Below are 23969 nucleotides of genomic sequence, written 5' to 3'. Positions count from 1 at the left end.
TTACCGCATTTTTAGTTTAGAGAATCTCCCACTGAGTCTTTTTGAAAAGGGTTTAGTCAGGTTGGTACCTTCATTAGGAGTCGCTTGGGGCAAGTTGTTGTAGTTCACCAAGGGGCTAGTTCGGGCTTCTATCCAGGTCCAGATAAGGTGGGTGTTGGTCCAGCAGGTCCCTGAGTGGGTGTATCGCTATGTGCTGAGCGTTTGTGCTGCAGCACGTCCCTCAGCAGGAAAAGCCAGGTCAACCCATGTGTACAGGGCTTTAGTCAGTATTGGCTAGCATAGATTGCTTAGCATAGATAAGCCCCTTATACACAGTGATATGTTGGCTAATGGCCAATTTTGACTAAGCATATTTGACTAGATGCACAAGAGATTTTGGTCAGATGCACCAGAGCTTTTGACTAAGCGATAGTACACAATCTAGTCAAAATTGTCTTGCCAGCACAAACAATCTATGCTGGACAATATTGACTAAGCAGGAGAAAAACTGGGTGATTTTGGATAACCTTCTTGGAGATTTTGACTATCTAGCCAAAATCTCACCGTGTGTATACCCCTATATATAGACTGTGCAGGCAAGGCAATTTTGACTAGATCATAGACTAACATTACTTAGTAATTACTTAGTCAAAATCTCCAGTGTATCTAACCAAAAACTCTTGTGCATCTAGACAAAATTGCTTAGTCAGAATTGGCCATTATCCAATATCTCACCGTATATATGGAGCTTTAGATCTTGTGATGCCCTAAGTAATACTGTGTATACACAGTATAATTTTACATCCGATTTTGACTATGTAGGGATCGAATGGAGATAGAACATGTTTTTAAGCTTTCTATCCCAATTCAATGCCGATGCGTAATCCCGTTCAGCTAAAATCGAAAAGCCAAATAGACAGTGCAGCAATGACTATATAGTGCAGATTGAATATAGATAGTATGAATTGTATGTAAATAGCACTTGAGATAACAAAGATTGCATACAAATCGAATCGCAGTCGAATAGCAATGGAATCTCTCTCTGTGTACACACTAGAAGACATATTTTTATACTTGGAAAATCTATTATAGAACTACTAAAAAGGGACCTGGTAGCCTGCAGAGTATTCTATAGATCAGCTACTGTACTATACAAAGCTCTCAATGGGCAAGATGCAGCAAGTATTGCCGCTAGTCTCCGCATACATCCCAGCGTTTAGTAATGGCGTATGCATAAAGAAATTGCCAAAAGACGGCTCTAGCGTTAAGAGCCGTCCCTTGCAATATGACTTCCAGGTTTTGGACCCGGAGTCCTATCTACTCATGGGGCGAGTGACGCACGCGCTGCCGCGGATGCTGGTTGGGATTCAGTTGGATTCCTCGTGACATAAAACTGCAAAAGAAGCCCATAGGGGGCAACGCTGATTTAAAAATCCCATTGCCCACTGCATCAAAGCCCCGGAATGTACTGGAGGTTTATCCACATTTTTATCATTGCTGCATCTCACCCGGTGTCTGATGGTTACAGACATTCTTCTCCACACAGTGCTGCATGGATATAGATATCTGTAATGAACCCTGGTATGGAACCCAGCAGACGCACAGAACATGCATTTCTACTCCATTATCTAAGGAAGAGTTCAACTGGGTACACACTAGCTTACAATACGATAATACAATATAGTTAATAACTATATAGTGAATACATAATGTGCAATTTTTCAAAAGATATCATCAGTGGCCACATGCAGAAGTATGCTGTCATTATCAATATTTACGAATCTTTCTGCATGTTCAAAAGACCAGAAGGAGCAACCAGCTACCAGCAGGAACACTCATCGTCAGTCGCATAGTGCAATTGGTTGGAATCATCTCACACAAAACAAAAAGTCCAGAATGTACCTAGCTTGGCCGCATTTCACTGTCCACACAACTGCAGATTATGGGCAGGATGCTCTTACATCCGCTGCCCTACATCGCACACCTTCGCCGGGTACTGCATTCTTAATAACGGCATATGCTCTAACATATGCGATTAATAACACAAGGTGATAAGAGCTGTCCCTTGCGATGCGGCTTCGGTGCTGGACTTCCAGGTCTGAGACCTGGGAATCATTCTGAGCATGAGCAGAGCACCGGCCGCAGGGCATGCTGGGAGGGATCCCTCACACAGTGCTGAGGTAAGAAGCCCATAGGCTTCTGCTGGCATTTCCCTCCACAGCGCTGACACGGCGGAGGGGGGGGGGGGGGGGTAAGAGCATACAGAAATGCGGGAAGAACCCCAAGGTTTTTACCGTATTTCTGCTTTAGAACATCCCACCCTATATACCTGATTCCTGAAAGGAACACAATTGTCGTCCCCGGTTAACAGAATTTAAGAATTTGTTTTATTTAAGTATGACTGTATACATAAATATTATGCTTTACAGTGCGACTTTATGCAAAATAGTCTGCCATTTCTGACCTAATTTAAATAGACTGTATCCTAGTTGCGACCTCTCAAGGATTGGCAGAGAGACTCCCGAAAATCAGGTCATTACAGACCCCAGGAAGAGCCGACCTCACTACTACTTTTCCACCCTGTTGAGCCAAATCTTAGTAGGTATGGACGGTATGATAAATCTCTTCACAATTATAGCATATGTTGTGCAATTAATTTCGGGCAGACTAACCACTGTAATAGTCTGTATATCCCATTCTTTTAAATAAGAATTAAAACTGGCAAAAATCTGTTTTAAACTAAGCAACCATATATAATAATAAGAATAATGTAAGAGTGCCCCAAAAATGAATTACTCAGCCAACATTGGCTGAGATTTCTTTCCAGAATTTTGCATTTGGGGTCTTGGAAAAAAATGCAAGACATTTGACTTTCAAAACTTCACTTTTTTATATGAAGCTGAAGTTATTGGAACCTCTTCAGTCTACAGAAGACAGATGGGCATTCATTCTCATGAATATAACATTATGGGGCCTATTTATCAAGGAATATTTGTGGGTACCCTTAATCATTAAGTATCCCCTGGGTGATTATATGGTAGACTGCAGCAGATACCTGTGCAATTCCCTGTTTTAGGCAGGATGATCCTTAAGTAAGAAATGATAATTATGGGGTTAAGAACCTGATATATAGACTTCGAGTGTAGGCCCGCCGCCCCTTCCATAATACCCATCATCCCTGGTGCACTCTGGATCAATGATGTTTAGTAAAATTGGGGAAAAAATGGCAACACTCAGGGTTTTAGTGAAAATGAATAAAATATCTCAATCCATCGTTTTGGGGTCTTACCCCTTTGTCAAGGTGAACGGTGAATAACTATTAAGATGCCGAAACGTTGGATTGAGATATTTTAGTTATTTTCACTAAACCCTGAGTGCCACTGTTTGTTCCCTGATTTTACTAAAGCAGCGATAACCCATTATTTGCAGAATAAAGGTGGTTTCATTGCTTCCTGCGAGAAGTCACAGTCCCCTTAACCTACTATGGGAAATGTGAAGTGGATCAAGCTTGGTACATATATACTTGTTCGCTCTGTGCTCAGGCAGGGAAGTGACAATTCTGTCACCTGTCACAAGGAGGCCTCCTAGAACCTGTGCTACCTGCTGTTGCTAGGTCTGCAGCCAGTGACTTCCGTGCAGGCCCTGCGCCTGTCACTGTACAGGAGGCACCTGCTGCTGCTGGGGGTGAGTGATGTGGGTGAGACAGGGTGCACACAGCACATAGCAGCCAGTCTCCTGCCTACTACTCAGCAGTCAGCACTCCTTTCCCGAACCTGCCCATTAGTGCTCATTGTTACTCCTCTCCATCCCATGCTAATCTCCTCACATGATTGGTTCTCATTCGCTGACGCTTTGAACAACAAAGGTGGAGTCGAGAAGGAAAAAAATAGATTAAAAAGCCCCATATAGCCCAGGAGGCAGCAGCGGGGAGAGAACACCAATATATATATAGGAGGAATATAATCCTCATCATGGCTCTCCCCGTGCCTGAGCGCTGCCAGTGAAGCGAATCCGCAGCAACACCACTTATTAAATGGCTTCTCCCTTCCCGCGGAGGCTCTGGCAGCAGTAACGCTGCGCCTCTGCCCTGACACCAGGTCCCCTCTCTGTGCTGGGTGTGTGGGGTGAGCGGGAGAGGATGGATGGAAGGCAGGCAGGGAGGGAGGGTTATGGGCACCAGCTGGAGCCTGTTGCAGAGCGAGGATGGAGGGAGCCCGGCTGATTGGAAGACTGCAAAGGCAAGGAGAGCTATGGAGGCGGGGGGAAGTGCGAGCTCTCTGCGGGGACTGGGTCTAGTCCACGCCCGGGACAGCGCTGCAGAGCTGGCCGTCATTCAAGCGACGCTTCCGAGTAGACGTGAGATTGAGCTTTCAGAGCCGCACACCGGTGGGTAGGTGGGTAGTGAGGGCTCCATAAGCCCCCCGGAGCTGGCGGGGCCCCCCTGCCGGGTTGTGTAGGGAGCAGCAGCGGGAGGAGGAGGAGGCGGCTCCCCGCGCTCTGTCTGCCCGCTGCTGCTGCAGCGACGCTGGGCGGGGAGAAGGAGCAGGCAGCGCCCCCCCTCCCCTGGAGCTCGCCATTACCCAGGGGCTGCTGCAGCTGCTTTGTCTCCTAGATCCGGACGCGGAGCTCCGGCTGCAGCTTTGTCTCCGTGAGGACGGATCGGGGTAAGTGCTGCTGCCGCAGCCGGCTCTCGGACGAGGGAAACCGGGGCACATTGCCTGCATCACCCCCTTCTTCATAGCCCTACACCCGACCCTGAGCTTCCACACACCGGAGGGCGGGGTGGCAACTGCTTGGAAGCCGGGGAAGCATCTCACCGAGGTCACCTCCAGGGAGCGGGTGTGCGCGGCTCACCGTACCCGGCTCACAGGCGCCTGATCCCGGTCACTCTCCCCGCCTCGCCCCGCTACCGAGTTTTCCCATCCGATCGCCCAATTTCCACATTTATCTAAGCGATCATTAAGCGCCTGCCCGGTGTTACCCCGGATCGGGCGACGGGAGATCGTACTCTCCCTCTGCTGAACGATCGGGGCTTGTGCGCCGCCGGGTGAGGGGTGCCCGCGGGTCTCCTCCCAGCCCCGGGAGCCTCTTGTTTTTCTCGGCGAGGCTGCTAGTTCCGAGGCGGGTCTGGTGAGGTCGCTCTGCAGCGAGTCCCGGGCTCCTCCTCCTCCCTGCAGCCGGAAGGTGAGGCCGGACAGCTGGTTGTGCTGCTGGGGAGAAGGAGCTGTGAGAGCTGAGCACCAGGTGGCCGGGCACACACGCATCCGACGCCAGGAGGCCGTTAGCATCGGAGGTGAGGGGGATGATGCCCGGCGGGGGGAGCGGGAGCGAGGCTTCGGGGGGATGGGGGCACCACGAGGTAGGGCAGGCGGGCTCCGCGTGCGTGTGAGCCGGGGAGATGCGAGGTTGCGGTCGGCCCGGGAAGACACGTGGGGCAGGTGAGACGCGGGTGACCGGGCACGGGGAGCAGTAGCCGCGAATACAGCACAAACAAGGACGGATGGCCTCAGCGGGCTACGGATCGGTCAGTACGAGGCTGCGGGCATCGGTGCCCGAGAAGCCTGGGGCAGGAGGAGGGTGTCGCAGACGGGGAGTAGGACAGCGGCGGGATCCCGGGGCAGGAAGGTCGGGGTACGAAAGCTGCGGGTTTCCCGGGGTGACGACGGATGTTCATGTTGCGGGGCTAGGAGCGGTCTCTAACGTCTCGGCTTCCCCCAAACCAGTGTTACATTACCGGGGGTCATCGCCCGGGGAGCCAGTGTGTGAGGAGGCGGGATATGTGCGTGGGGTGGCGGGGACGGGAGGTCGGTGTGCCCGTTCTGTGCGTTGGCGGCTCCGAGTCCGGCCCAATGTACGCCGGGGAATCCCTGCCACTGCGCCGACTACACCGTGTGACCGTCCCCGGTCAGCAGGAGACTGCAGTCCCTCCCCACGCATCTGCTTTCCGGATCCCGTCGTCCCCTCCCGGTGCTGGGCGGGGAGAGGCGGCGGGAGCCCCCTGCAGGCAGAGTCCGGGAGGATCGGTGACCTATGTCTACCCTTGGGGGTATAAATTAACCGGCCAGAGCAGCCCCTGCCCAACACAGGAATCTCCGCCAGAGGCAGCGCAGCCAGCACCCTGCCACACGGCCATCCCCTCCGTCCACTGCCCGCATGTATGTGCGTGGGAGCGCCATGCGGGATGAGAGCGTTCCCTGTGTGTCGCTGTGCCCTGATGGCCGTACACGTGTCACGTGTAACAAAAGCTTTGAGCATAATCCCAGTATACTGCTTAGCTATGCATTTTATGAACATTATTAATCAGATTCTATTATCTGGATATAATCTATTTCCTGAACAAACCTAAAGAGCACATGTTAAGATGCAACCAATCAGAATCTATCATTCTATAGCATGTAATGTACATAAATGATGGCTAACAGATAATGGTTAATATCAATTTACCAGTGGTGTTTTATAATGGGTACAATGTGCACACAGGCCGCTGCACCCATATTTTATTTACCTTTCCGGAGTCATGCATCACTCCAGCCACATTATTTTAGGGATTTTGTCTCCAAATCATGGAGGGCGCCATGTTTCCGAAGACCTGCACATGTGTAATAGGCTCTGGCCCACCTGGAGTGTGCACACTGGGCCCCCTCCACTTTTAAAACACCCTTACCGCATAACCCTTTTTGTAAAGTTGATATTATTCAAAAGAATGCAAATACTATCATGGTTTCAAATCAAGGAATATGGTGTATTAGAGGCTATTTCCTTTAGAAAAGAAGCACTGATTACTCCGTGTGTACACCCTTTAGCTATGGCAATTTGCGGTCCCACGCATTGCCATCACCCACAAAGATAGACCGTGCATGCACTGTCTATCTTGCTTAGATCACCTATCAGCAAAGGCAAAAACACTGCTCAACACACATCGCAGGTGCAGCGATCTGTGCTTAAGCACCTCACTCAACATGGGGCCCCCGTCAACCCATGTGTATAGTGTATGGGCACACACATAAAAAAAATATATATATATTAGTAAAAGTTGATTTTTGTTCGATGTTATTACTAGTTTACTTAATAGTAGATTAGTATATCCCATGTTGTGAATATTTACTTATGTGATTGACTATATGTAAAATGACTGTTCTGCGCATTCATTTGCGGGTTTATCTGACTACTACTGCGAGCACATTCTGCTTGCATCTTTTTATGCTGCATGTTTAATCTGACCTGCCAGTTGCCAGTTGTGTCCCCCGCAGCGTCCCCAGCCCCCCCTGCTCCCTCTACCGCAGCAGTGCCGCCCCACTAGGTCCCAAGTCGGGTGGTCGGACGTGCAGCAGGTCCGACCACCCGACGCAGATCCGATGCGCACGGGACCGCGCATCGGATCTGAGGGGACATCACAACCAGGACGATTTTGGTCCGATTTCGGCCAGATCCGACTGATCTGGCTGAAATCTGACCAAAATCGGCTAGTGTATGGGGGCCTTAAGACTTTCCTTACGTGATTGAATCTGCCCCCAAGTATCCCTTGTGGGGAAGGCTAATGAGATTGTTCACTAGAGGGGTTTATATATGGTTTTTGTCTTTTGCTTACAGAAGCTTTTGGTGAGCAGTGTGTTCCATAGATTGCCCCTGTTTTGCCCTCTCACAGTCTCCTGAACTGCTGCCAAAGGATCTGCCCTGCAGAGGATGAACGGAGCAGCTGGGGGACAAACACAGACCAGCATGACTGCCCCGAGCGATCAAGGTTAGTATACTGTAGCCTGGCCCTACCTAGTTCCACCTGTCTCCTTCCCACTCCTGTTTAACCTTTAAACAGAGTGATGAGTTGGTTGGGGAATGTTTGACCCGGTAATTAGGTTTTCTATGTTAAAGGGCTAATACACAATCATACTTGAGATGGGATGTTTCTTACATTTATACTTATGATTGAATTGGTGCATAGTCATATGGACTTTCAGGTTTGCATCTGTGGTTTTTAAGCCATGTGCCAACCACTCATTGCTCGCATTTAATTGAATCTTCCTGTAAGACTATAGACCTAATTCACTTGGTAAATTCTGATTCAGTGTTCATGTTTTTCTTTCATTCTGCTCAGACCTGTGGTCCCAAGAGGATATGCTTACCCTCATTGAAACTATGAAGACCACATTGCCTGCCCAGGACAACACAAAGTATAAGACCACAGAGTCCCATTTGGACTGGGATAAACTTGCCTTTAAGAATTACACTGGCGTAATGTGTCGTCGAAAGTGGATTGAGATTTCATATGAGGTGAGAAACGCAAAACCAATCCCATATAGTAGCAACATTTGTGATTGTTCTGCATTATGCAAGTGCTCTAGTTGTCTCATTTTTTTGTATAATAAAAGGAATTCACACAATCCTAATGGAAGTTATGTATCCTAGCAGTCCCATTGAATGTGCCCAGCTTGCATAGAATTGTAAAAAGTGCTAGGCAAGGCCCTTATATGGACATGGGATGTCATTTCTAATAATCTTATCGTAACCATTTGAACAGCTTATGTATTGCATATTTTTGTCGTGTAGCATAGCTTGGGGTTCTAAAGAAAAATAAGAAATAGAAGTGTGGCATACTGAAGAAGCTTTCCTAAAATATGGCTTCTATTTATGTGGAAGTAGAACTAACAGCTGTATACGTAAATGCTGAGTGTTTGAGAGTAAATAATTATTTTGTCATAAACTGCATTAAACAACTTGATGCCATCTAATGGATCATACTGGGTACTACAGCAGATGGCATTAGGAATCGCAAATAGCAAGCCTACATCTAAAATCATTGGGTAGGATTTCAATCCTTAGTGAAGGCTGTAAGGCTCCTCCTGATCAGTTTAGCACACATACTTACCAATAATATATGTTCTAATTCTAAAATATATTTACCAAAGTAGATGATGCTGTGTGCTGGAGGATATCGAGGTGGTGGCGGCACATCATTATATATTGAATTCCCCCATTATCTTTAATACTGTGTACATTGAGAACTATAATAATAATGTTTATATAGCACTTTTCTTTAATAAATATGACCACATTTACACGAGTGCACACAAGGACAAGGGGAAAAAAAACTTTGGGACAATTTGAAGGGTGTTGTAAGTAGCGGTGATGACTATTATTGAACTGTTTGCATGTAGTCAACTAATACAATATTGCCTGCAGATCAGAAAATTTCGAACACTTACAGAGTTGATTCTGGACGCAGAGGAACACGTAAAGAACCCATACAAAGGAAAGAAACTGAAGGTATGTATTGCTATTTTGGGGGTATTCATTGTGTGCTGATATTACCACCTGTCGAAAATATCAGCACAACCTATTTAATACAGCCATTTTCAGCCTTATTTGCACCCATGCAGTTTCAACTTAAAATGCTAATTTGACCTATTCTTATTGAAGATTTCCGATATTTCCGACTGTTGGAAATATTGGGACTTGCTGAATACCTCCCATTATAACATATACCTGCAAAAGAGTGCTGAGCTTTCTCTGTGTGTAATGGCTTCACACCAAACAAAGATAGGCAAATCATTGTGGATATAAGAACAAAACAAAGGAGTATTAGGGTAAATCTTGCATTAGTTTGCTAGGAGTCATACTTTATTACATGGAATATTCAGGGCTCCGTTCCTTTCACTATCTAAACACCTGTGGCACCCTGGTTGCCTCTATTCCCCGACTCTGGTCCTGTCTCGTGAAGCCCTGGTGTAACTAGTATAATCACTCAATAGGACCAGTTAAAACCTCCCAGAAGATCAGCACGCCCATATCTCCAAATATTTAGTGCTGTTGTGAGACCTCTAGTGGTCTGGAGATTGATTTATCCTTGCTCAGTTAAAGGTGAAATATAATAAGGTGAATTGTACCTAGTCAAACATACCTTTAAAAGGCCTATTTGTAATTGCTACTCTAAATATACAGGGTCTCTTCTTTCTTTTTTTCTTTTTTTAAATACATGCTGGGAGTAGTCACATTAGATGCATATGGATGAATTTACTCATATAGGGGCTGATGCAGCAATGGACGCTAATCGAACAGTTACTGCTTCTCTCATTAAAAAGACAACCACTTTTAGCTTCTATGAGCTGTTGCTGTGCCCGGAGATGCAGCATCTTATCACCATAGCAACCATCGGGAGACATTGGCTATCTGAGTACCCCTAAGGTTTCTCAGAATAGACCTGTTCTGAACTTATTATAGTTCTCAGAATAGCTGCCACATCTCTGCTGCTGAGACCAGTAAACCTGCATTAGAAAAAGCAGTCGCTGGCTTTGGTACTCCTACATAATGCAGATGACATGCCTCCATTTTGGATAATGGTCACCATCTCATCCCCGAAGCGGTGCTGCGTCCGGGGGCACAACAGTATAGTGGGACTTGCACACTGAGAATTCAACTAAGCATTGGTATTAACCAAAGCACCTATTGTGTCTGTCCTGAATTGGGCCCATAATTCCATGCATGCAGTGCAGGAGTTACTACAGCTGACCTGCGTTGGTCGCTTTAATGTCTACAGCTGAGTTAAACTCCAATATTGCCTTTCTATCAAGGAGTAGGGATTAGTAACTTATTTATTTTTTAAGTTTCTTATATAGCACACACAAATTCTGCAGCGCTTTACAGAGAATATTTGAACATTCACATCAGTCCCTGCCCCAGTGGAGCTTACAGTCTATATAAACTTGAAACATATTGTCTGTCACACTCTCCAGAAACATCCTGAATTTCCCAAGAAGCCCCTGACGCCCTATTTCCGCTTCTTTATGGAGAAGAGAGCAAAATATGCAAAGTTACATCCAGAAATGAGCAACTTGGACCTAACCAAGATTCTTTCCAAAAAGTATAAAGAGCTTCCAGAGAAAAAAAAGGTACAGTATCCGATACCTGTGTATGATGACTACAAGAGAAGTGGGGAGGTTGCGTACAAAGGACAGAAATAAAAAATGAAGGATTTGCTGCCGCCTAGCCTGACCCCAGATGTCCTATTTTCTTTCCAGAATAAATACATTGATGATTTCCAGAGAGAGAAGCAGGATTTTGAGAGGAACATGACCAGATTTAGGTGACTAATGTTTAGTTATGTTTCTTGGCAGTAAAGAATGTCATTTATTTTGTTTTTTTTAATTTAGATTTTTTTTTTTTAACCCTTGATTATCCTTTTATGTCTTCAGAGAAGAACATCCCGATCTTGTGCAGACAGCAAAGAAATCTGATGTCCCAGAAAAACCTAAAACCCCCCAGCAGCTGTGGCTCAACCATGAGAAGAAGGTCTATCTCAAACTAAAGCCTGAAGTAAGTGCAGATAAAGTACATCACAAATCATGCCATGTTGTCCATGTATCACATTTACTTTGCATTATATTGTCCTTTTTGATTTTTTTTTGATTGCTTTTGGTGACCAACCTTAAACAATCTTTTGTACTGATGGGCACTATAAAACCTTAAATTCTGGAAATATCATATTTCTGAATGGCAATTTGTAAAACCGGCATTAAACATGGCAGCTGATCATACACCATGGTTTCTTGACCCTTAGTCCATACTGAGGCACAGGGACTGTTTTGTTCAGTTCTTAGCTCCAAGACCACATTGTACAGTGTTAGAAATGGAACACTATGGGCCTTATTCTAGTTCACTCTTTCTGACAAAATCCTTCTTATGGACAAAACCATGTGCACTGCAGGGGGGCAGATGTAAAATGTGCAGAGAGAATTAGATTTGGGTGAGTTATTTTGTTTCTGTGCAGGGTAAATACTGGCTGCTTTATTTTTACACTGCAATAGAGATCTCACTTTGAAGTAAAGCCCCACCCAAATCTAATTCTCTCTGCACATGTTACATCTGCCCCACCTGCAGTGCACATGGTTTTGTCCATATAAGAAAGATTTTGTCAGAGTGAACTAGAATAAGGCCCTATATGTTTCTACAGTGTAGTGCCCAGTACTTTGTGTATGGCGAAGGGATGTCGGAATCCGGCCTCTAACACTGCAATAAGGGCCTGATTCATGTTGACTTGCTAAGCAGCGAATTTACGCTGCTTAGTGAGCCCTCTAACGCGCCGGGCGAGTGAATGCCCGCCTCCCGTGCAAAAATCCCCACCGTATTGTGAATGGATGTTTAGCATAAACATCCATTTGCACATGAGCATAGGGGCAAAAATCATTTGATGGTTTAAACTAATCTATAAATACAATTGGAGATCAGATTCTATAGTATATCTTGGCATTCGCATCCCTAATGACCTTTCCTCGACTGTAGATCTCAATTATAAACCACTTATAGCTCAAATAGACCAACTATTAAAGAGGTGGATGCTTCTAGAGGTCTCATGGTAGCTGCATTTAAAATGTCTATCCTTCCAAAGTTGGTGTATCTTTTTCTCTCGATACCATATCTAGTTCCCCAGAAGGTTATCAGTCAAATACATTAAATTATTCTTAAATATATTTGGAAGAAGAAGAAGCCTCCCAGAATAGCATATTCACGACTTGACTAGATGTAGGAGACTGGGTGGCTTGCTGGTGCCAGATTTGTGGAGGTACCAATTGGCGAGCTTAGTGACCTGCGACTGGGTAGACCTGGAGAGATAGATGTATCCCCGCCTCCACTTACTTGATTTACTGTGGATCCCAGCTCAACAAAGGCCACTAGCCTATGATGTTCCCAGTGCGATCAAAAATTCATTGAAAGCATGGGATGAGGTCTTGATTTTCTTTAAAAGAAGATCTCCCTACCCACTCGATCCCTATCACTAAGGGCCCTCTCGGCTATAATCCCAGACATGACTCTGGCTGGATCTCCCGAGGTATTGCTAGTATTGCAGATTTGGTAGATGGTATCAGGATTACCCCTTTCTCGACACTACAATCTCGCTATAAACTACCCCCTACAGAGCTCTTCTCTTAGAATCGCATTGTCCACTGGATAACAAGCTCACTTGGCTCCTCGGTCCACTGCTCCTACCACCCCCTGATATCATGTCTAGGATTGCAACTGGTAACTACTTCACGCCAGCCAAGCTACACAAGATCTGTCCATCAGTCTCCAGGTACTGTTGGAGAGACTGTGCAGAGAAAGGTGATCGCTTCCATATCTTCTGGTCCTGCCCCATGATTCACCAACTATGGAGAGACGTATTTACATTAGCTTCTAAGATCCTGAGAATACCTATCCCAATGTCCCCTTCATTAGCCCTTCTCCGAAAATATATCCCAAGGCTATTCCCACCACAGCCAGCTACGTCCTTGGACATATACTAATAGCCACTAGAGCATCGATAGGACAGAATTGGAAAAAACCCAAGCCCCTAGCGAATATTATCCGAAAAATACATAATGCATACCAAATGGAACCGCAGATTTACCTCATTCTTTAAAGGCCAACTCTTCAAAAGCCAAATGGTTTAGTTGGCATGAATACTCCACTTCTAGGGAAGGGCTTGATTCAATGCATGGACCAAACTAATCCAATTAACTGTATAGAGCGGTTTGCTTTACTCCTGTACTCGCCTAGCCTTGCTGTTTGAAAGCCAAGTTGTGTACTCTGCTTTGTGTATTACAGTTTAAACTTTTTTTCTAATTTATTATATTCGGACTTGCCTCTCCCCCTCTCATATTTTTTTTTCTGTATCCTTTCCCCTTCCGTGGTTAACTGAATAAAATTTTCAATAAAAACTATTGATGGGGGGAAGAAAAAAAATTATTTGATGGTCGCAGTTTTGGCTGACCTATATGTGCGGCTTAGAGAACGGAATGGACGGCTGATGTCCTGTGATGCCAGACACCTGCCCCCAGCAGGCATCGGCCTGACCGTGTACCCAATGGAATTATCATAAATTGCTGGATGCCATCCTCTTGACCACCTTCAGTCCCCCCGCCCTTTGAGAACGCCTTAGGTGACTGCGCAAGTCGGCGAAGGCGTCCGCACAGCGGCCCTGCACATGCGTATGAGCCTTTCTTCTTCTCTGTTTCCAGGCCAGTGTAAAGGATATTAAGGATGCGTTAGGAAAACAGTGGTCTCAACTCCCCGATAAGAAGCGTCTAAAATGGATCCACAAAGCACTGGAACAGCGCAAGCTATATGAGGTACATTTGTTGTACAATATGGGATTGGCAGAAAGGTGTATACCTGCAACATTACCATGTTTTTATTTTTCCATGCTCTCTCAATGCTTTTCATCCTTTTCTAGTATTTCACTATTTATTTACAGTTTATTATATAGTGCCGCAAATTCTGTTGCACTTTACAATTGTGTTTATTCTCATACCTAAAATGATTAAACCCAAAACTGCTATCTGAATATGGATGTTTTCAATGCATATGTGTGCCATATTCAAGGGAAGTGAAAGTAATGTAGTTATGTTAAATTATGTTCTTGTAGTGATTGCCATGGGGTATAGAGTGTGGTACCGGGAGCTTTGGGCACTTTAAATTTACAGGCAGATAGCTGATAGCTCTGTCCCCCTCCTATATTCCACTGGCTGCTGGAAAACTTCCATCTCTTCTAACAAGGCCGCAAAGGACAGGGCCGGGTACAGAGCAAGAGAAGGGAATCCCTCTTATCAAATATGGTGCCTAATTCAGCATGAGTACAAGTCTCCTGCAAGAAGTCTCAAAATTTCACCTCCTTCCACTAGCAAGCGCCCCACATGCCAGTTTACGCTCTGATGCCATTTGACATTTTTGCAATTGCTAGATGGCAAAGTGCTAGCACCTACAGTAGGGTTGGGTAATAAGTGGCCCACCAGCTGTTGGTGAACTACACATCCCAACATGCCTTGCATCAGTTTCAGCATGGACAAATAGAAAACCTAAGGCAAGGCATGCTGGGATGTGTAGCTCATCAACAACTGGAAGGTTGCTTATTGCTCACCCCTGATCTAGAGGGTACCACCTGCCTGTGCAGCCTAGCTGCAAAGGTAGTCACCGGACAAACCGTTTTTTTTTACTATTGCAGCGCCTGCATGTGAAGTGATGCAGCCGCCACCGCAAACGGTCCGGACCCATACGTCTGGTTAACCAGAGTTGTCGCTGGGATACACCAATAACATACAATAGGTCATAAAAGGTTTAAAGTGCCCAAGCTCCCTGCACCCCTCTCTATACCCCATCACCCCATGGTAATACACTGTCCCCCAGCGGATGGACAAATTAAAATACAAAACTTTAAAGTACAGATGATAGCCTGATAAGGTAGTGTGGTAAAAGTTGCAAAACATTATGTATAAGCCTGAAGGCTTATTAGTCGCTTGAAAACATCACTGCCTGCTAGTTTGTATTTACAGGTTTGGTATGGCATTGAAAAATGTGTTTGTTTGTCTACTGACTTATTATCCCAACTCCTACAGAATGTGATGCGAGAGTACATTCAGAAACATCCAGGGTTGAACATTTCTGAAGAGGTCAGCACCCGTCCTACCCTTACCAAGGCAGAGCGTCAACTCAAAGATAAATTTGATGGAAGGCCAACGAAACCCCCTCCGTAAGTTAAGGCATTTGACCTTTTATATAATCTAATACCAAATGTAGAAATCTGGATATAAGCAGTCAATAAAAGATGAAAAAATTCCATACTGTCTTTTTTCAACTCTCATGTTGAGCCAGTCTGAACGAGACGTGCGGACATCCATTTTGCCATTGTTCTATCCCAAATGTCTTGGCATTGGGCAGCTCTCTTTTTGGGGAAAAAGCCCAATATTGTGGCAAGATCAGTGTGCATTTGTTTCTTTTCCTCTGTAGCAGCAACACCACTAGCAATGTTGAGTAAATGTAGGCACAGGTTTTGGGTAATAATGGGTGCGTTGTAAGATTCATCAGCGTTCCCCTGCTAACACTATGCTGTCTCCACACAGGAACAGCTATTCTATGTACTGTGCAGAACTGATGACCAACATGAAGGATGTCCCCAGCACTGAACGCATGGTACTCTGCAGCCAGCAGTGGAAACTGCTCTCTCAGAAGGAGAAAGAAGCTTATCACAAGAAGTGCGAGCAGGTAAATATTCCCTCATTTTATCACCAATTTTAGACTTTCCGATTCTTTTTGTTTTGGCAATGATCTACCAAAACATTAGCCCTATTTAAGCCTCAGCAATTCCAGAAAGTAGCCAACCAGGCCATCTAAACATTAATGAATGACAAGCAAAATGAGCAGTGCATTCATTAATGTAACCGCTGTATATTCTATACTGTAATTGTGGTATTTGCATGCAGAAACATAGCTATTAATTGGATTGACCCATATAAGACTGGCTTCAAAGCTAGTGGGTGCAAAATGTGCTTTTTTTAATTGCCAGTTTGTATTTTAGATTTTACATGTAAGATGTACAAGCTAGTTTAGAGATATGGGGGGTGGGTGTATAGCCTAGGCCAACTAAAATTCAGGCAAAGATGGTGAGGATCGCATTAAACAGCATCATGTTATATTTGCACTCTTTGTATCCCTTGTTATGTATTGATTTTCCCTGAAACTCATTTTATACCTAATCTGATAAGACCATATGGACATGTGGGCCCTGGAACAATAGTGTGGGAACAATGTAGCGTCTGCTGTGTGAAACAAAGTTCAACAGTTGTTTTTTTTTTTTTCATATTTGCAGAAAAAGAAAGAGTATGAAGTGGAGTTAATACGTTTCCTTGAGGTGAGTTGTTTACGGAAACAGTGCATGTAGGTAAATGATAAGTACTGTGCAGGAGAGAGAGACACCTGATTGGAGGGCTTAATGTTTTTTTTTTTTTCCTTCATTTTACTTGTTCTAGAGTCTCCCAGAAGAGGAGCAGCAGAGGGTTCTTGCAGAAGAAAAGATGGTAGGCATGAACAAGAAAGCACTGTCCAGTCAAGCGTCAAAGTTAGCAGCACTGGAAGCTGCAAAGGTGAACTGGTTATTAGTCTCTTGTCACCAGCTCAGTCACCTAAAGCATCGCTTCTTTTACCTTTTTATTTCAGTTGTATTTTATTTCTTTCAAGTACTTTGAACATTTTGTGCATTTTTGTTCCCCCCCCCCCCTTTTTTTTATTTTATCTGTTTAATGCTGTATTATGTTTTCACTTCTGCATAGCCAAAGAGCAAACCTGCACAGCAAAACAAGAAAAAAGCCACAGATGAGAGGGCTAAGCTGCCTGAGACCCCCAAAACAGCAGAAGAAATTTGGCAGCAGAGTGTGATTGGGGACTACCTTGCACGGTTTAAGGTAAGAGGGAAAGAAAACCTAAAAACTGTAAGGTGTCCTGTGCCTATAGGTCTCTGTAAACAAGCACATGAACAGCGTTGCTGTGGTTTTTGGTTTGTTTTGTTCTGATTTTTGTTGTATATCCCACATTTTCATTTTAGAATGACCGAGCTAAAGCCCTGAAGTGTATGGAAGCCACTTGGCTGAACATGGAAAAGAAGGAAAAGATCATGTGGATTAAAAAAGCAGCTGAAGACCAGAAGCGATATGAGGTACAAAGCATTGCACCATGTGACTCTTTTTCATAAAATTATTGGATTTAAGTACTTGATAACCATTTTCCAAGTAGTTAATATAGCAGAATCTAATACAAAATGGGGTGGGGAATTAATGTGTTATTAGCGAGAAAGAGCTACACACAGGTTGAGAGGGGTATTCAATGTGAGCTCGACCGAGAACATGCAGGCGGGATTCAATGTCCCTCCTGCGGGGGAGCGAGAAGGGGGCGTGGCTGCGAGTTGTGGCCGGGAAGAGGCGAGCTGCAGCCGGCAGCTCGTCACTTCCTGGCAGAGCGAGGCCTACAGCTTGTGATGTCGGGCTCATTCTGCCAAGATACCCTGCTCAATGCTGTCGGAAGACAGCATTGAATAGGGCCCGGCAGGCATCTCCCCGACAGGTTGATACATACCCATTATACATACCTATTAGTATGTCTATAATATAATAAATAGTGTAATATCCAGCATGCACTCCACTGTAAAATGAAGCACTTCCCCTTGTGCCCTCTCACACTAAAACATCCATTGTATTAAGGCAACATATAATAAAGTTTATATAATAAGAAAAACGCAACAAGCACAATGGTTTGTTCAGAACAGAAAGTTGCCTCATTGGAGTCTGACGTATTAAATAGATCTGAGTGTTTCCTTGGATATAGAGGTATATCATTTTTACAGTTTTTCAATAGGGTTAGTGGGCCAATTTAATGGCTCTAGATTTAGACAAAATTAACCGATATGTCCCATAACTAACTTAATGATTCACCAGCATTGTTTCTTCCTTTTGTAGGCCCTTTTTTATTTTAAAGAAAATATCTCAGGAGAGTTGTAATTAAATGTGGCTTGCGTCTTTTTTTTTTCTTTTGTGGCAGATAGTTGTTAGTTACTAACACTGTGTGGTCCTTTTTCTTCCAGAGAGAGCTTAGTGACATGAGGGCTCCGCCGGCCACAGTAAACCCTGGGAAGAAAGTGAAGTTCCTGGGAGAACCTAAGAAAGCGCCAATGTAAGCCTAAATTATGGCAGTATATTTTAGCAGTGTTCCTATCATATTTATTTCCTATACATTATTTGTGGGGTTTTTTTTTGTTTTTTTTTAAATCAGATTTCTTACACACATAGGATTTCACTATTTGAAGCTTCTAGCACAGGGGTGTCAAACTCAAATTCATCGGGGGCCGCATCAGCAGTTTGGTCACCCTCAAAGGGCCGGTTGTATCTGTAGAACTATGTGTCCACTCTTTATTATCATAAATTATTGTCACTGCATTCAATTATTGTATACTCAGCAGTAGCATTTCCCTCCTGCTATTGCTTTGAACTGCAGTGCATTAGGGCACACGCTGCCTGCACAGGGGGGCAGCACTCAGTCTTAGGGCATATGTCTGCTTATTATCATGGGACACAGCAATTAATGATGGGCTGCAATGTGCCAGTGCAAACACACACATAGGCAGAGAGTTTGACACTTACCCGCTCTGATGCGTCCACTCTAGTCTGCGCTGCTCCACCACCAAGGACACAGCTGCGCTCTCACACAGGCGCATTTCCCCCTCCCTCCTGTGAGTAGCGCTCCTCGCACTATCTATCCAGGAGTGGGGGGCAGCATGCTCCCGGTCACTGTGCAGTGCACACTCAGCAGTAAGTGACCTGGAGCGCACAGCAGCAGCACCATTCACCACAACGGACCTGCTCTTTCCTCTCTCTGGCTCCTATACAGCAGGTGGGAGCAGAGGAGGGGTTGACGACCGGCAGCACTGCGCTAGAGGGCAGACTATCTCTGGCTTGTAGGCTGCCGCGCATGCGCTGAAGAGGCGGCTTTTTTGTTTAAAGAAATCGAGAATAAAAGGTGAAGGCTGGCGGCGGCTGCGCGGGCCACATGAAGAGGTCTGGCGGGCCGGATTTGGCCCGCGGGCCTTGTGTTTGACACACCTGTTCTAGCAGATGGTTCAAATATTATGTAAACATTTTCTTGTGTTTTTTTTTTATTTTATTTTATTTACTTTTATCTTCCTTTTACTTCAAAAGTAGTCTTCATTGAATGTAGTCATTACTTTTCTGATATGTAACCATACGGTATTTTCCAACTTTCTAGCAAATTTGTAAATATAGGTTGGAGACAGCTATTTTGCGATGACGAACTCTAAAAATAGATAAGGTCAAAAGACTGCAGCTTGTCTATTCCATAGAAACAATGACACTGAGGCACTTCATGATCAAAATTCATCAGGCATGAATAATATATATATATATATATATATATATATATATATATATATATATATATATATATATATATATATATATATATATATATATACTTTTGCCATCCATTCTATTTTTATTTTTGTGATTTCCTGGGTGGGTTTATCACTAGATTCCAGCACACTGTTAAGTCTCTCCTGATTATTCATCTAGGAATGGTTACCAGAAGTTCTCACAGGAACTCCTGTCAAATGGAGAACTGAATCATCTACCACTGAAGGAGCGTATGGTGGAAATTGGAAGTCGCTGGCAGCGGATTTCCCCCAGTCAGAAAGATTATTATAAGAAGTTAGCAGAAGATCAACAGAAAGTCTACCGTGTGCAACTCGAGTCATGGATGAAGGTGTGACATTGCGCTCCATGTGGGGTTTTGTTTCTTCACAAATAATATATTACAAAAAGCATTATATTTTATTGAGATTCTCTACCGAGTTATAACTCAAAAGCTTATTGTGATCTTAAAATTACCTATTATCACCAGACGGACTTTTTATGGACTCCGTAATTATTCATGAGCGTATGGCCTTTCCATAGAGGGAGGGAGGGAGGGGAGGGAGAAGGAGGGGACTCAGTGGACAGCATAATGGTTTGTATTATTTTTTGCTGTTTTGTGCTTCTGTAGTATCCATATTGAGCAAAGTTTGGTTAGGATCGCACCTTTCCCGCAATGCACATCCTGGATTTGCAAAATGTGTCTCACTAAGTATAGGACAAGGGGGTGATTCTAGTTCGCTCGATAAGCTGCGAAGCTCGCAGCTTACCAAGTCTTTGTGACTCTTCCCTGGCAAATGCCGTTTCCTCTCACCATTGAATGATTTCTCCTGCCTTCGCAAATATGTCAGAGACTGATTTATATTTGCGGTCAGCGGAACGAAGATAGGGCGGGCGGCAGCCACGGCCCAGCATATCTTGTCCCATCTGAATGTCCAGCATTTTCATGGGGACACCCATGAAATGCTGGACGTTCACATGGGGCGACTACCGAACCCGCCACCACACACGCCTGGCCCTCACTGTGAGAATGCCCCAGGAAACATTGTGAATTGCAATGGCCGTTCTCAGTCAGGGTTTGCGCCTGTGCAGAAATGCGCAGGTGCAAACCCCGACAATAGGGGCAGGGGCCAAACTCTGTTCGCTCCGAGTAAATCAGATCCGTCCCCTAGGCCTCCTATGTGTCAATTCCAAGCTGTAGCAATTGGTCCTTTTGCATACATTGAAAAGGCTCAGCACAGAAAGGAACACCCCTGAAAATGTGCCTTCTCTGGATCTGATTTCACAAACCGAAGTGTATCGGCAAGTGCCAGGAATGTATAATATTGGTAAAATAGGTCCTGTTAAAAATAAATCAATATCCTCTGCATATGTTGGCCTTTTGCTCAACAAATTTTGAGGCACCTGTGCAAATCAATTAACTATTGTAAAAATGACCTCTCTTGTATGTAGATATGAGGATGCACTGAAATATCATCTTCCGTTTTTGTTTTCCAGAGTTTGTCCTCTCAAGACCGCGCAACTTACAGAGAGCAGACAACAAGTGTAAGTCTTATTGAATGGTGGAAGCAGTCTTCGCTGCGTTGGTAGAGAATTGTTGAAATTGGCTTGTAACACCTTTTTTTTTTCCTTTTGATTTGACAGAAGCGCAAGAGTACAACAAAACTCAAAGGACCCAGCCCAAAAGCTAAACCAGTGGTGCAATCTAAATCTGTGAGTGTACCCCATTATGTGTTTTATAAGAAGCAGGTGGTGTTGGAGTTTTCAGACCCAAACAGGGGTAAAATAGAACCAATGGAGGTACCTAGTGGTACAATGTATAGTTTTAAAAATCTGTTGTCCCTATTAGTTTATACTTTGTTGGGCGATATTCTAGATAGAAGGTGTGGGTTTATTTTGTTCATAGAATAGGGGAGGGTATTTATCAAAGCTGGGAGAGAGAAAATTGGGAATGATAAAGTACCAACCAATCAACTTCTGCCTTACAGCTTACAGGCTGTGTTTGAAAAATAACAGGTAGGTACTTTTATATCTGTCCACCTTATCTCTCTCCGAGCTTTCATAAACACTCCCCATAGGATTATATATTGTCACACCTTTTATCTCCCACATTATGCTTCATTCACGTTTAGAAATGCCCAGAAATCAGTAGTGTGAAATTTGCTATGTTGTGGTGCTAGATTTTTTTTTTTTTTTTTAGTCTAGATTTTAGTATTCTGTGGCCCAACAATATATTAATCATGTTTAGTTCCCATATGTAGGGTCAATGTAGCTATCTGGATCAAGCTGTACTTTACATTGCTGTTTGTGAGACACTTGTTTTGCACATTTTACATTTAGGATGATGACGATGATGACGACGACGATGATGAAGATGACGACGACGATGATGACGATGATGAAGAAGATGAAGATAAAGAAGACTCATCTGATGATGGGGACTCTTCAGATTCTAGCAGTGAGGATGACAGTGAAGATGCAGAGGAGGTGAGCGATTACACTGTGTTTGAATAAGGAGTAGCAGCACTGCAATAAATGACAAACCTATTTCATTTATTGATCCTCCTGTTTCCCTTCTGCAGAACGAAGATGAGGAGGAAGAAGATGAAGATAACGAATCGGGCTCAAGTTCCTCCTCGTCGTCATCTTCCTCAGCAGAGTCCTCAGACTCTGACTCAAATTGAGAAGGAACTACCAGTTGTGATGAGTGGAACAATAAACTGGGACAAACTTGTTTCAAGGACACCTATCGCCTACACACTAGAGGCATACATTTTGTGCACTGAACTAATATTCAGGACACTGCAGCTTATCAATACAAAAGGAAACCATGACCTCACCGATAAGAGTAGGTGCAGCCGTTTTGTGCTCTGGACTTCTATTCACAGAGTTTCATTAGGTACGCTTGCATTGATTGGCTGCTTTCTTCTGAATATTTCTCCCTTTGTGTAGATAATAAGGGGATATGTTAACATGTTCAGAGAGCTAGCCACATAGATAATGTACAAGTTTGACTTGCACCGTGTAAAATGTTATACAGTTAAGCTGTACAGAGTGTGGCGACATCATGAACCTTGCGTTTCTCTCACACTTTTGAATTAGATTGTGCTTTCCAATAGCATTTTTACAGACTGACACTTTATTTTTTATTTTTGTGTCCCCTTTTAGTTCTGTAAATCATGCCATAGCTGCTTCACCAAGTTCAAGTCAGCTGTAAATGCAGTCCTAAATGTGCCTCCATTGCCCCAAAGTTGGCTTGCATAATTTCTCCTCATTTTGTGTTTGCCTAAGGCCAGAACCTCCACTTACTATTGCCCCAACTGTCTTGACATTCACTTTTTTCAAATTATAGACTTCATTTATTTCACCGAACTATTTAAATGGTTCCATTATGACACCGATTATTCATTATAGGCAAAAACACTTTAATATAAGGAGAACCAAGTCCAGAGCACTTTGTTTTGCCCTTATCATAATGGCAAGTCATGTGTTCCTCCCTCTTGTTTTTGTTTATCATTATACCTTTTGTTCTTCCCTCTCTTCCAAACTCTACCTGTTTTAATTTCCTTGTTCTAGTACTGTTCTCATTCTACTTGGCAAAAGGGGGCAGTGAGGGATAACATTTCAAGTATGTATCACTGGCCACAATCTATATTTGTGAGGTAACGAGCAACTGTTAACTGCACACAGTGGAAGTAGCCATTTTGAGGCATGAGAATGCATCCTTTCATTCGCTAGTGATACCACTGAGGCATGAGGTACAAAGGGATCATTGGCTCAGGCCACTAAATGGCTGGATCCATTATGCATTGGTGACAGATGCACATTATTTTTTAAGTAGTGTGTGAACACCATGCAAAAATCAGTTGACCAATTCAGGAACGTGAGTTATGGAGATTCATTCAAATGGCACCATTCTCATTAGCAATTGCCCCCCCCCCCCCCCCCCCCCCCCCCCAAAAAAAAATTGGTTATGCAGGGGGGGAAGGTATTTGGTTATTTCTTGCTTGTACTTAAATCGTATTTTAGCCAGCCTGTTTTAGTATGTACATCTAAAAAAGAAAAGAAAAAAAAAAATCTTTTTTTTTTTTTGGGAGGGCTGCTCCATTTTTACCAACAAAAAAAGAAACTGAAAAAAGCCCTATAAGTTACTTTATTTTTTTTTTCTTAACATTCTTTCTCTTTTTGGGGGAAATGTAGATTCTTACTGTGAAGTTGAACGCACGGTGAGTGGCAAAAGACTTTTAGTGCATTTTTAGCACTATGAAAAAAAAA

General features: G+C 44.0%; 1 protein-coding gene across 9 annotated transcripts; it reads left to right on the top strand.

Annotated features, from left to right (window-relative positions):
- Window positions 1–4192: 4192 nt before the first annotated feature.
- Window positions 4193–23645, top strand: UBTF (upstream binding transcription factor). Of its 9 annotated transcripts, none has more exons than XM_083147401.1 (20): window positions 4193–4217; window positions 7570–7720; window positions 8072–8247; window positions 9157–9240; window positions 10707–10862; window positions 10992–11056; window positions 11166–11286; window positions 13968–14078; window positions 15342–15475; window positions 15846–15987; window positions 16592–16633; window positions 16752–16865; window positions 17052–17183; window positions 17324–17434; window positions 18356–18444; window positions 19857–20046; window positions 21192–21239; window positions 21339–21407; window positions 22035–22181; window positions 22277–23645. In XM_083147401.1, exons 2-20 carry the CDS (start codon window positions 7663–7665, stop codon window positions 22376–22378), a joined length of 2091 nt encoding a protein of 696 aa, XP_083003527.1. In that variant the 5' UTR covers window positions 4193–4217; window positions 7570–7662; the 3' UTR covers window positions 22379–23645. The 9 variants fall into 9 exon arrangements, with proteins under 9 accessions (XP_083003527.1, XP_083003525.1, XP_083003526.1 ...); XM_083147399.1 differs by lacking the exon at window positions 4193–4217 and adding an exon at window positions 4225–4365; XM_083147400.1 differs by lacking the exon at window positions 4193–4217 and adding an exon at window positions 4261–4373.
- Window positions 23646–23969: the final 324 nt, after the last annotated feature.

Source organism: Crinia signifera, chromosome 6 (genome assembly GCF_055691185.1).
Source record: "Crinia signifera chromosome 6, ASM5569118v1, whole genome shotgun sequence".
NCBI classification, from domain to species: Eukaryota; Metazoa; Chordata; class Amphibia; order Anura; family Myobatrachidae; genus Crinia; species Crinia signifera.
This window is presented reverse-complemented; position numbering and strand designations above follow the sequence as displayed.

Coding starts and splice junctions, on each gene's coding strand:
- UBTF (XM_083147401.1), top strand. CDS start 7,663: ATGAACGGAGCAGCTGGGGGACAAACACAGACCAGCATGACTGCCCCG. Junction 7,721..8,071: donor GACTGCCCCGAGCGATCAAG/GTTAGTATACTG, acceptor CATTCTGCTCAG/ACCTGTGGTCCCAAGAGGAT. Junction 16,634..16,751: donor AGTTAATACGTTTCCTTGAG/GTGAGTTGTTTA, acceptor TACTTGTTCTAG/AGTCTCCCAGAAGAGGAGCA.